Source organism: Bos mutus, chromosome 11 (assembly GCF_027580195.1).
Source record: "Bos mutus isolate GX-2022 chromosome 11, NWIPB_WYAK_1.1, whole genome shotgun sequence".
In the NCBI taxonomy this organism is placed as follows: Eukaryota; Metazoa; Chordata; class Mammalia; order Artiodactyla; family Bovidae; genus Bos; species Bos mutus.
The window spans coordinates 9,620,929-9,633,123 of record NC_091627.1 but is presented as its reverse complement, the minus strand read 5'-3'; the positions used below and the strand labels follow the sequence as shown (position 1 = coordinate 9,633,123).

Genomic DNA, 12,195 nt, shown 5'->3' with positions numbered 1-12,195 from the left:
AGACGCAACCACAGCCGAGGCTTCTTGATTCAGCTGTGATGGTGAATTGTTCTGAACCTCGCTGGCTGTAAATGTTCCTGGTTTCCAAGCTCACCTTGTTAATTTCTGCTCTTTTTTATTTAACATTGACAACGTTCAGCAGAAAGCAAGCTGCTAACCCTTTCCCATTGTCATTGCCACATCCTGTGATGACCACATTCTCTGCTCTGAGTCACAGGCGTCTGAATGGCAGGGCTGGGCCTGTTCACGCAGGCAGCTGCCCGGCAGCTGTGGGTCCATCGCCCACGGCAGGCCAACCCAGACCCCACGGTACACAAGAGGGAACCGAGGCCAGGCTGGGCCCCCAAACCGTCTTTAGTGACAGAGGGATGAGTGAACTAGCCAGACCTGAAGGCCAGACCCCACACCTTGAGAGGCATGCACGGCCTTGCAGGGCCCATCTGGCACCCCTGTGCCCTGTCTCCGGCGGTGCCTGCACCCCTCAGTGGTGCAGGCCTGGTCTGCGGGCTCAGTAGACTTGTTTCTGGATTTTTTTCAAATCCTTGCTGCAGAAGTTTGCTCTTGAGTAGTTAATAAACATGACAGCCCTGGTTTGGGCACCAGCTCGGAGTCCTTCAAGCAAAAGTGTTTTTCTTGGATCCAGTTTAAAACCACCCAGCTTGCGATCTGACCTGCCCTAGAGTTTCCATTTTCATGAAATATAATAGGCCTCCTCTGAACCCTTCTGGTAAGCAGCTTAATCTTGAAAAAAAAAAAAAAGAAAAATACACGCCCGTGATGTTGACACGAGGAGCCTGTGTAACTTCAGCCGACCACTCACTCCACTTGGCTGTGTTGCCATGGAGACGCTGGCACCTCTCCCGCCCACGCAGTTGGAGAGGCCATTCTGTCCTGCGCTGCGGCTCCAAGCGGGCAAGTTTAGTGGGGCAGTTAGAGCCTAATGATACAACAGCTGGACCACCGCTGGATCCCGGGCCGCGCGGGCAGGCGGCCCCATGCTCACGCCGCGCGGGCTGGCAGCAGGAGAAAGCCAAACTGTTTTGTGGTCGCAGGCAGCGCAGCTTCAGGAGCCGAGAGCCTAATTCGGTGGCCCCGTCCCAAGTCCGGGCTCTGCCGACTCAGCGAGTGCTCAGGCAGGCGGCCACAGGCCAAGTCCAGCACTTCCCCTTGCTTCTCTCTCTAATCTCCCGGCAGCCCGGCCTGGCCGGGAGGGGCCCGCCCACTGATGCTTTGTAACCAGAGAGGAGGTTGATGGAGGGATTAACCTGTCCTGCTACATCCCACCTAGAAGCAGGCGGAGGCACTGAGTCCCGTCAGAATCCAGGTCCTGGGGCTCAGAGCCGGCCTTCAGGGAATCCCCCCACTGGCCCTGCTCAGACTCCAGCTCTTGCCCCCTGCCTCTGGGCTGCAGTTCAAAACCACGAAGGCCTCCGGGGGTTTTATCCGACTCTCGGGTTTCACCTGTTCACCCCCAGCTGCTAACCCCACGGAGCTGCCTTGGGAATACAGACCATGGGGATCCCAGAGGGGACCCTGGCCAGGGACCTTGGAGACAGGGCTCCCTCTGCCCCTCACCGGGTGCTTCAGCCCAGGCTTCTCTGGGCCTCCAGCTGACTCTCGTTGCCCTGTGGTTTAATTTTTCGTGCTGGCTGTGGAAAAGCCAGTGTTTTCAAAGAAGAAAGGTCCCCATCTCTATGAAGTTTTAGAAACAAACACCCCATTAAAATGGTGTTATTATTTTCCACCACTGTTGATTTCTCAAATGACCATTGATAGGCAGTTGGTTAGTTCATTCACCTGGCATTTTAAATGACCTAGAATTCCCTCCACCCCCTTCCCTGATGTTAAGGAGTCCCAGGCAAGAGATGGGCTGCCTGCCTCCCCAGAGTTCCTCAGACCTGTTCCAACACACAGGCGGGGGTGGTCAGGGCAGTGTAGTGAAGCCGTGGGTACCTGCATCCCCCTGGCTGCAGAAAGAGCATACTGGCCTTTCCGGGGAGGGTTATGGGGGGTGCAGTCAGAGAGAGACGAGAGGCAGAAATGACTGGTGACAGCGATGGTCTTTCAGGAGCGCTGTGACCGCCCCCGACCTGGGTGCCTAAGCAGGAGTCCCCACCAGAAGGGGCCCGGCGGCAGCCAGGTTTTCTGAGTCTGCTCCTGCAGCACTGTGGAGTCACACTGATGGTTTCTGTGGCAAAGGAGTGGAGAAAACACCAGATCGCAGTGGGGTTTGAAGTGTCGCAGTTGTGAAGAAGAGCAAATGTGAAGCAGCAATTTTTCCAGCCACGTAAGAGGATGACTCGATGTATTTTCAGATGCAGCCCTTTGATCTCCTGGGAATCACCATCAAATCTCTGGCAGAAATTGAAAAAGAGGTAAGCAAGCTCCCCAGGATGGGGCAGGTGGGGCCCGGGTCCTCGCTGGCCGGCCCGGCGTCTCCCTTCCACATTAAGGGTGTGTTCCAGGCACAAGAAGGGACCTCGGGGTGGGGCAGCCCTCTGAGAAAGACGCTTTCACTCAAGTTTACTTCTTAGAAAAAGAAGCTCTCTTTTTAATGTGTGTATTACTTAAAGTAATGACGGAAGGTTTTACATGATAACACGGAACAGTCAACGCTGCTTCATTTTGTTAAAAAAAAAAAAGTCTCGGCTTAAAGAAGGCAGAGGCTGGGGCCAGGGCGCGGAGTTGGCTCTATCCTTCAGCTGTATTATTTGCCTCCAGTAGGGGTTTGAGGAAATGTCCGAGCCGTTTCACGATTTAGAGGAAGGATCAGGACACATTCCATTGTGCTTGATAAAGCCAAACCCCACTTGGCAGCCTGGTTAGAAAGAGTTTGGATGTTTTCCTAATAAAAAGAGATCCCAGGATTTGGAAGCACATGTGACACCTCTGAGGACAGAGAGTGGCGATAACAGAACGAAACTGGGGGTCAGCTCTCCCGGTGGTCTCCCCACTTCCATCAGACAGTGCCGGCGTGCATGTCGTCTTCTGTGTGGAGACGGCTGTTAAGCGGTCACATGCTTGCAGCCGGCTCTCCTCAGAGAGGGACATCCGTCTCAGAGATGGAAATGGAAGAACCATTTCAATATTCTCAGCTCCTCTGGGTGTTCTCTTGTGTACCCGGCTAGCAGAAGCAGGTTGCATTATTGAAAGATGGCTGAAATCAAGGAAAATTGAATCAATATAGTACAACAAATTTCTAAACCTGTCACAGCAAAAACAAGACAAAAAAGTCCCCCTTTGTCTTGGATTTTCAGTAAATCGTAAAACCCCAAGCTGACTGTCATCTATAGATTTTAAGAGGGGTAGAACAATGACCGGCTGCCACATCAGAAAAACACGGGTGGGTGGAGCCCCAGGTCAGCCCTGGCTGAAAGTGAGGTGACGCCCCCCTCCCCAGACTGCCTTTGTGTGGGGTCCCCACAGGGTGGCGCCGGCAAGCGTGTCCAGACGACCTTTGCAGAGACCTGCAATGGCAACCCACTCCAGTACTCTTGCCTGATGGATGGAGGAGCCTGGTGGGCTGCAGTCCATGGGGTCGCTGGGAGTCAGACACGACTGAGTGACTTCACTTTCACTTTTCACTTTCATACATTGGAGAAGGAAATGGCAACCCACTCCAGTGTTCTTTCCTGGAGAATCCCAGGAACGGGGGAGCCTGGTGGGCTGCCGTTTCTGGGGTCACACAGAGTCGGACACGACTGAAGCGACGCAGCAGCAGCAGCAGCAGCAGCTCTGGCCGCAGGCTGTGAAGCGGGGAGCGGCCTGTGACCTTTCAGGATGGACAAGGTCGCACGGACTTTAAGGGGCGGGGGTGGGGGGGCCAGGGGTACGCCCCTTCTCTGCTTAAAGCTTGGATAACAGGAAAACCTGTCTCATGAACACTAAAGGGACAGGTGTGAAAAACACCATAGACAGCAAGTGACCATCACTGTGGGTTGGTGGGGGTAGGTAGCCAGTGCCGGAGACAGGGCAGCTGTGAATGTCACCCCTTCTCTCTCTGCCTGTCCTCCCAGGCTGTAGCCAGAGCCCCGTTTATTTAAGCATCTGCTACATGCATAAAGTCCAGGCTCTGGGCCTGGACTTTACCTCCATTATCACTGATTCTCACCTCAGGCTGACCAGGTAACAACATTCCTCCCCATCTCGTGGGTCAGAACTTGAGGCTCAGAGAGGCGAAGTTATCTGCTCAAGACAAGATGGAGATCTAGCGCATCGTACTCCAGACGCCCTCCGTTATGATGTAAAGTCCATGGCCCCCTGTCCTCAGGCACTAGGGAGGCCCATCAACCTGGGTCCTGACCCCACCTGGGCCTTCAGGTGACCAGGACAGGGTGAAATAGGAGAGAGCCCAGTGGTAGAGCCAGTGTCCATGGTGGAAACCACCATCAATTCTCTTAACTCTCTTGCCATGGAAGGGCCAAAAATGTGTTTGTTTAGAGTACGGTGTGCTGATGTCGGGCGCTCTGAGCAGAGCTTGGCAGGGGTAGCATCCTCAGATTTTCCATGTAACCTTTCTGAGCCTCAGTTTCCTCTTATGTAAAGCCAGGAAAGTATTAATAATGAAAACGCTCTGTAGCATTTGTGGGTATCACTGAGACAGTCACGGAAATGGCCCAGAGCAGCACTTGCTGTGGCAGCTGCCCAGTTAGGTATCAGTTCATTTAAGTCACTCAGTCGTGTTCAACTCTCTGCGAGCCCATGGACTGTGGCATACCAAGTCCCCCTGTCCATCACCAACTCCCAGAGTTTACTCAAAGTCATGTCCATCGAGTCAGTGATGGACCAACCATCTCATCCTCTGTTGTCCCCTTTTCCTCCCACCTTTAATCTTTCCCAGCATCAGGGTCTTTTCAAATGAGTCCATTCTTACATCAGGTGGCCAAAGTATTGGAGTTTCAGCTTTAGCATCAGTCCTTCCAATGAATATTCAGGATCGATTTCCTTTAGGATGGACTGGTTGGATCTCCTTGCAGTCCAAGGGACTCTCAAGAGCCTTCTCCAACACCACAATTCAAAAGCATCAACTCTTTGGCGCTCAGCCTTCTTTATAGTCCAACTCTCACATCCATACATGACCACAGGGAAAACCATAGCCTTGACTAGACAGACATTTATTGGCAAAGTAACGTCTCTGCTTTTTAATATGCTGTCTAGGTTGGTCATAACTTTTCTTCCCAGGAGCAAGTGTCTCTTAGTGAGGTATAGCAAGTGTCATGATGGTGGGTGGTGTATTTTTATTTATTTTTGGCTGCGCTGGGTCTTCATTGCTGCACATGGGCTTTCTCGAGTTGCGGGGGCCCAGGGTTCCTCTCTCACTGTGGTGCACAGGCTTGTTATCGCGGCGGCTCCTCTTGTTGTGGAGCTCGGGCTGTAGGGCGCATGGGCTTCAGTAGTTGTGGCACACAGGCTTAGTTGCCCCGAGGCACATGGAACCCTTCAGGACCAGGGATCAAACCCATGGCCCCTACATTGGTAGGTGGACCACCAGACAAGCCCAGTCATGTTGTGGTCATTGTCACCACCACCCCCTGGTCCACAGGAAGCGGGGTGAGCTGGTGCAAGTCCGCCCCGTTGCAGCCTGACGCTCTGCCCTCTGTGGCAGAGCAGAGAGAGCCAGTGGACCACGCCCGGCTTCCTTCCTTGCTTTCAGTGATAGGTTAAAAGCACACACTGTGTTCTCTGTTGAAGGAGATTAAAGTGGAGTTAGAGAAAATGTAGGGAAATGGGGAGAGGTTAGACATGCTAAATAGGCTGGGAAACCATCACTGACATCCCCACCGTCAGGGAGGCCATGAGGGTTTTCATTTAATCTGAGGATTTAGAAGTTACTTCCACCAGCCATCCGCGTGCACGTAATGGTGATTAGCATGTTGACATCCACACACTCCCGCAACATCAGCGAGCATTCTCCATAAATAAACTGGAGAACTAGCCCCTCTCAGCCCCTGAACTCAGCATAGCTCCTGGAGTTGGAGGCAGAGGAGGAGCTGAGCCCACAGCTCCCTGGCCCCCTGGCCCCGCTCTCGGGCTCCGTGGGCTGGCCCTGAGCACCTGGGGGTCCCCTTGATTTTGCCCCTTTTCACTCACACCCAGTCTGTCTGTCCTTTGGGGGTGAGGGGCGTTGCTTGGGGAGGAGCCTGGGAGCAGCAGGAGCTCGGATGGGGGCTTGCTTTGCTCTTGTTTATGGCATCAAGCCCAACGCCCTCCCCCAAGAAGTCAGGAGACTGCCTTTGGGTTCAGGGCTGACCGTGACCTGCACCATCCCCTTGCCCATCCTGAACACCACCACCCCCCCCCCCGCCCCGCCCCAGATCTTGCCGGGGATTCGCAAACAGCAGGGAGAGCCTGGCATCTGTGGGGGCTGCCTTGTAAGGGGCAGGCTCTCCCCTCCCTTATCCCTGCATGCCTCCAGGGGGAGGTGGTGTCATCCTGGCACACAGCAGAAACGTGGGCCCCAGGTGGTCCTGGCTGTAGAGGAAGTGGGAGTGCTCGCCCCGAAGCAGCCCGCCCAGGAGTGGCGTTGGCCTGCTTGCTCCCCTGCCGGCTTTACCGTCCCCCACCCTGCCCTGCCTGGGGGATGCTCTGTCACCATCATTTGGCCTCAGGGACAAGTCACCCCCAAACCAGCCTCATCACTCTGTCTGTCTTGAGCTTGGTGATTTGGGACCAGAGAGGACACCTGTCCCCAGGTGCCCCCCCGACCCAGAGCAGGGACCCACCGGACCCCAGCCTGCCACTTCCAGGAGTAACAAGTGCAGGGAGACTGGGTGTCGCCCCTCCCCCCCCAGCAGTGGGTGGCAGTGCTCCTCCAGCTCCCCCACCATGGAATCTGACCACCTCAAGGAGAGGGTGCCACCTGGCCCTGCCAGCAGGGAGGTGGCACAAGGCTCGCTGGCAGTGTGGACCAGAGCCATCCGCCGCTGTGTAGACACCGATGTCTGTGGACTGTGTGGACCGCGGAGGAAACATGGCATAGTGGAGGGACACAGTTCTTGAGTCCAGCCCCCCTCCCCCAGATAGCACGCCAAATCCGCCACCTATGCTGACCCTGGAGCAGGTCCCCTGGCCTCCCCATCCTCAGGGTGGCATGCAGGCCCGGGGTCCCACCATGGCCGTAGCGCCCACAGGAGGCCCCCCCGCAGGCGTGGTGACACCAGGCTGCGTTTCACGAGTGGCCCCCAAGGAAGGTCACGATTATAAAGTCAGTGGCTGTGCCACCCGCCACGTGTGGGGGGAATTCTTTAGGTGCTCGCAGGTGGTGTGGGCTGTTGAAGTAAACGAAGCCGAGGTGAGTAAACCAGTCCTCGCTTGGAAGGCTGTCACTCTCCAGGCTCCAGCAGCCGCATCCCATGCCATCCACGTCTACCCTCGGCTCGGGGCCGGGGCTTTGCCACGTAAATTACCCCTTAAGTCAGGAGAGCATGTTTTTGCTCACCCCCTCCAGGCCACGGGAGGTGACCAGGGAGCAGCCAGCAGCAGCTGTTGGGCGGGCAGGGGGCGGGGGGTTTGCAGTGGTCCCTTCTGGCCCTGACCTGGCCCCCGTGCCCCAGGCAGCAGTCATTGGGCTCTGCAGGAGGGCGGCAGGGGTCCCCAGAGGGCTGCATCCAGTGTGAAGCCCTTATCGTCCTCCCTGTTGCCCAGACAAAAGGTTCTCTCCGTTCAAGAGTCGGGAAAAGTGTAATTTCGCAGCCGACCCGGTGATGAAGCGTCTTCTCTCAGCGCCAGGAGATGGGCATATAAATATTCTCTGTCTCTGCCGCTCTTTATTTCCCTTGTAAGCAGGCGCCCCATCCCTCCCTCTGATGGATGCCCCTCGCAGCCAGCCCGGGAGCTCCCCAGCTCCTCAGTTCGGCAGCGATTCTCCTGTCTCCTTGCCTCTCCCGTAGCCTGTTCATCCTACCCCCACCCCCAGCCCCACCTCCCTCACCCACGGCCCTGTCCCTTGTCTCCAGAGCAGTGGCCCAGAGACAGTGGCCTCGACCATAGATTCCATGCCAAGTGCACAACACCGCAAGCCTCTATAAATAGGAGCCAAGGGTTCCTATGCCTGAAAGGGCAACCCAAGAGCCTCCCAGCCCCATACACAAAGACTTTCCCCACCATGGCTGCCACCCTCCCCTGGAAAAGACCACAGCGTTCAACCCCCTTCAGTGGTCACCCCACTCAGAAACGTGGCGAGGAGCGTCATCATTAGCCCAGCACACTCCCTGGTGGAGCAGACGGCCTCCATTTTCACTCGACTTTAAGGCTAAAAGACAAGGGAGAGTCTAATTAGTAAAGGGACGATCTGATATTAATCACTCCCTTAAAATTGACAAGGGAGGCAGTCCATTTAACCACTTAATGGCTACAGGTTTTTATGGGCTGCTGTTTGCAGATGTATTTAATGATGAAGTTATAAATCCAAAGGAGCTTACAATTTTAATTTTATACCTGAATATTTCCCTTGTTCTCATGTTTGTGGTCGGTCCTCCAGAGTGTAGTCACGTGGAATGTTCCTTAAATGAACATATTTGCTAACTGGCGTGATTTCAGTTTTTAAAACATTGGTTCCAGCAATTAGGCATTTTTTTTTTCAGTTCCCAAATGACTAGAGAAATTCGTCTTGATTATAATTGCTCTTAGCCACGCATATCTAATTTGTGTCTTTTTAAGTGTTAATTAGTAAACAGTTTGAGCTGACATCTTTATGTGTTTGTGTGTTGAAAAATGGGGCTTATTGCTTATTTAGCTTGGGGCTGATTCCACTCACATTTACGTCACGACATTGAGGTGAAATTAATGGAAATACAATTGGCCTCACGAGGTAAAAAGAATTTTTGGAACCAACTTGTGGACGCCCACTTTGCACGGACTTCTGCAAGCGCTTCCGATATATGAGATTAGAGTGGATTTGGGAGCTGCATGTGCAGAGAGAAAGTGAGGCAGAAGATTTTTGTATCAGTAATGAAATGGCAGAGTCCCAATTTTATAAAAGCCAAATGTTCATATCCCAGTGCAATTGTTCATTCTTCCTACTTCTGGAAAGCTTTCATTGTGCATATTAATGTTAGAAGAATTTTGCAGAGGGCGATGTCACAAAATGCGTGATCACTTTGCACCATCTAGTGGTCAGGTCTCAAACTGCAACAGGAAATAAGGTGTCCTTTATCCGTGAGATTCAACGTTTTCATCCCCCAGCATCTTTTTTATCTTTTGTTTTCAGTCAGGAAGCTGATATGTTTGGGGAAAGAAATTCACCTACTTCATTTATTAAATGAAAGTTAGTTAATTAGATAGAAGTTGACCTTTCTTATCTATTGTTCTGCTCCCCCTTTGTTTATATTGTTTTCAAAGACCCAGTTGTTCAGTCATGCCACTGAATTCTTTTTTTTTTTTTTTAACTTTACAATATTGTATTGGTTTTGCCATATATCAACATGAATCCGCCACAGGTATACACTGAATTCTTACAGAGATATCACACTAAGCTGAGATCATTTCAGCCAAAAACAAAGGAACCTAATGAATTAGTTTAATGGATAGCCATCCAAAGGCATAAAAGAAGGGTGGTTGTTGTCGCTCAGTCGCTAGCTCGAGTCCAGCTCTTTGCCACCCAATGGACCGCAGCAATGCCTGGCCTCCCTGTCCCTCCTCATTCCCTGGAGCTTGCCCAAGTTCACGTCCATCAGTGATGCCATCCAGCCATCTCATTTGCTGCCACCCTCTTCTCCTTTTGCCTTCAGTCTTTCCCAGCATCAGGGTCTTTTCCAATTTGAAATGTGGGAAGTAGCTTGGGGACCTGCCTCTCATGGACCCTTCAGGAGTCTGACCACAGCTTGGGAACCACTGTTTGATGCCACAGACAAGACTAGTTCTCTCCCCATAAAGTGTGGCAGCCATCGTGGGCAGTTTATCATCTTCAGGGTCTACCCTGCCAATCAGAATCAGTTTTTAACATTTAGTGTTTTCTTTCCAAGTGCAAAGGTCATACGTGTTTTTTAAAGAGAGCCCCCCATGGTCCACTCCTGGGAGAGATGCCCGCATCCAGCAAGCATCACAGATGTCAGTACCGCACATACCGTTCCTGGGTCTTGCTTTCACACCGACTAGTATATCTTGCACAACCTTCCATGTCATCGCACACAGATCTGCCCCATTCTTTTTAATGACTACATGTGGTTCCCTTTTATGATTGTGTCATAATTTATGTAAGCAATCCACTATTGATTGACTCTTGAGTTGTTTCCAATCGTTCACTATTTCACTGCTGCAGTATGTTTCCTTGTACACGTCTTTGCTCTCCTGGGTCTTTCTTTAGAAGAATGCATGGTATTACCATTTTGCTTTCCAAAAACAGAGTGACCCCCCTGCTCCCCCTGTCCTGTGGTGTGTGAGGGGCTACCTGTTTCCCACACCCTCACTATAAGCATCACAGGTATGTAAAGGTGGACATCTTTTCATATATTTATCAGCCATTTGTATACTTCTTTTGTGAATCTATTCTGTGTGTGCCCTTTGCCCAGTTTTTTCTATTGGCTTTTTTAGTTTTTTCATTCATTTGTGAGTTTTTTATGTTCTTTGTAACAGCCTGCTTTCTGTCCTATGTTCAAACACACACACACACACTTTAACCAGTGGCTTTTCACCTTGTTAACGATGTGTTTTGCTATATAATAGTTTTTAATTTTTCATGGGCAATCATGACTTTAATGTTTCGTTTTTGGTTTCATGTCATACTTAAGATTATAAAAAATACTATTTTCTCATACCCTTTTGTGTTTTAATATCTTACAGTATTAAACAGTTTTCAACTATTTGATCCATCTGAAGTTTATTAGAAGGTAAAAACTAGAACCAGCTTCGTTTTATCCTAAACCGTTAACCAGTTTTCTTACCATTGTTTACTTCCTTCGGTAGTTTTAAGTGTTACTCTTATCGTATAGTTCCATCTGTAAGTGGACCAATGGTTGTTTTTCTTGACACTCATCTCTGTTCTTTTTGTATGATTACCACACTGCCTTGACTCTGATAGCTTTATAATAAGCTTTAATATACGATAAGCTTAGTTCTTCCTTCTCCCCCCAGCCCAGACTTTTCTAATTATAGTCCCTTGATTATTCTTCCAGTGGAACTTTAGACTCTTTTCAGGGGGAGAAACTCCACCCTAGATGTTTATTGTTGACTGCACCGAGCATGTAGGTTAATAGATGTTTGGTGAAGAGTCTCCACCTGGGGCTTTGTGTCTGTCACTCAGCAGGGTAGAAGGGTGTTCTTTGCAGAGAGTCTGCACACTTCTTTGTAGGTTATTGCTAAGTGTTTGATGTTTTTGTGGTTCTCATGAGTAGGGTCTTTTTTTCCATTATATTTCCTGTCATTTTTTTTGTATCAAAGAGCCGTTGACATTTGTATTTTATTTTAGGGGCTGGCTCTCTCGCTGACTTCTACTTCTGATGGTTTTCAGTTGCTTTTCTTTGGTTACGCAGGCCGGCGTTAATGTTGTCTGCAAACGCTGACACCGCCCCCTTCCTGAACCTTCAGCCAGCATTGCGGCAGGAACGATCAGGTCACTGGGCCTCCTTGTCTGAACGGAAATTTCTAGTTTCAATACTCACCCATAATGCTGCATTTTGGCTTGCTATATATAGGCATCATTTTTTTAATCATGTTAAAGAATTAGCCATCTATTTCTATTTTCCTAAGTGTTTTTATCAGGAATGGATAGTAGCTTTTGATAAATGTCTTTTAATCATCCATTGAGATGATCATATTTTTTTCTCTGCGGGCATATTAATATGGTAGATTATATTAATAGAGTTCCTAATTCTGAGAGTCTGAGTCCCCCTCCCCCCACCACCCTCTCTGGTTCTATCAGCAGCAGGGCCGCCAAGCGCCAGCCTCCGCCCAGGTCTCCAGGTTGCTGGCGCAGCAGCCCAGGGCGTTCATCATACAGATGAGGGAGCCAGGCTGAGCCCTTGGAAATGAACCTGAGGCAGAGCCGATGTTTGACAGACAGAATTATCTGCCCTGGATACCGTCGTGAGTTATACCTGGCTCATGTAGAATAGAGGTCAAGGTGAATTATTTGGTCTTTGGAAAGTGCATCCTAAAAGGATTTTTCTGTCCTTTTCTTGTGGTTTGGGGAACTCTCATCCCCCAAGTTTTAAAGTAATACCCCATACACCCCAGGGACTTCCCTGGCAGCCCAGTGAT

The 12,195-nt window shown here is 50.9% G+C and overlaps 1 protein-coding gene across 2 annotated transcripts in view; it reads left to right on the top strand.

Annotated features, from left to right (window-relative positions):
* Nucleotides 1-12,195, top strand: part of MVB12B (multivesicular body subunit 12B) — a 194,415-nt gene that overhangs the window by 166,590 nt on the left and 15,630 nt on the right. For both annotated transcript variants that reach the window (XM_070378981.1, XM_070378980.1), the window contains exon 9: nt 2,316-2,375. In XM_070378981.1, coding sequence (XP_070235082.1) covers nt 2,316-2,375 — 60 coding nt within the window. The remainder of the gene's footprint in view (nt 1-2,315; nt 2,376-12,195) is intronic.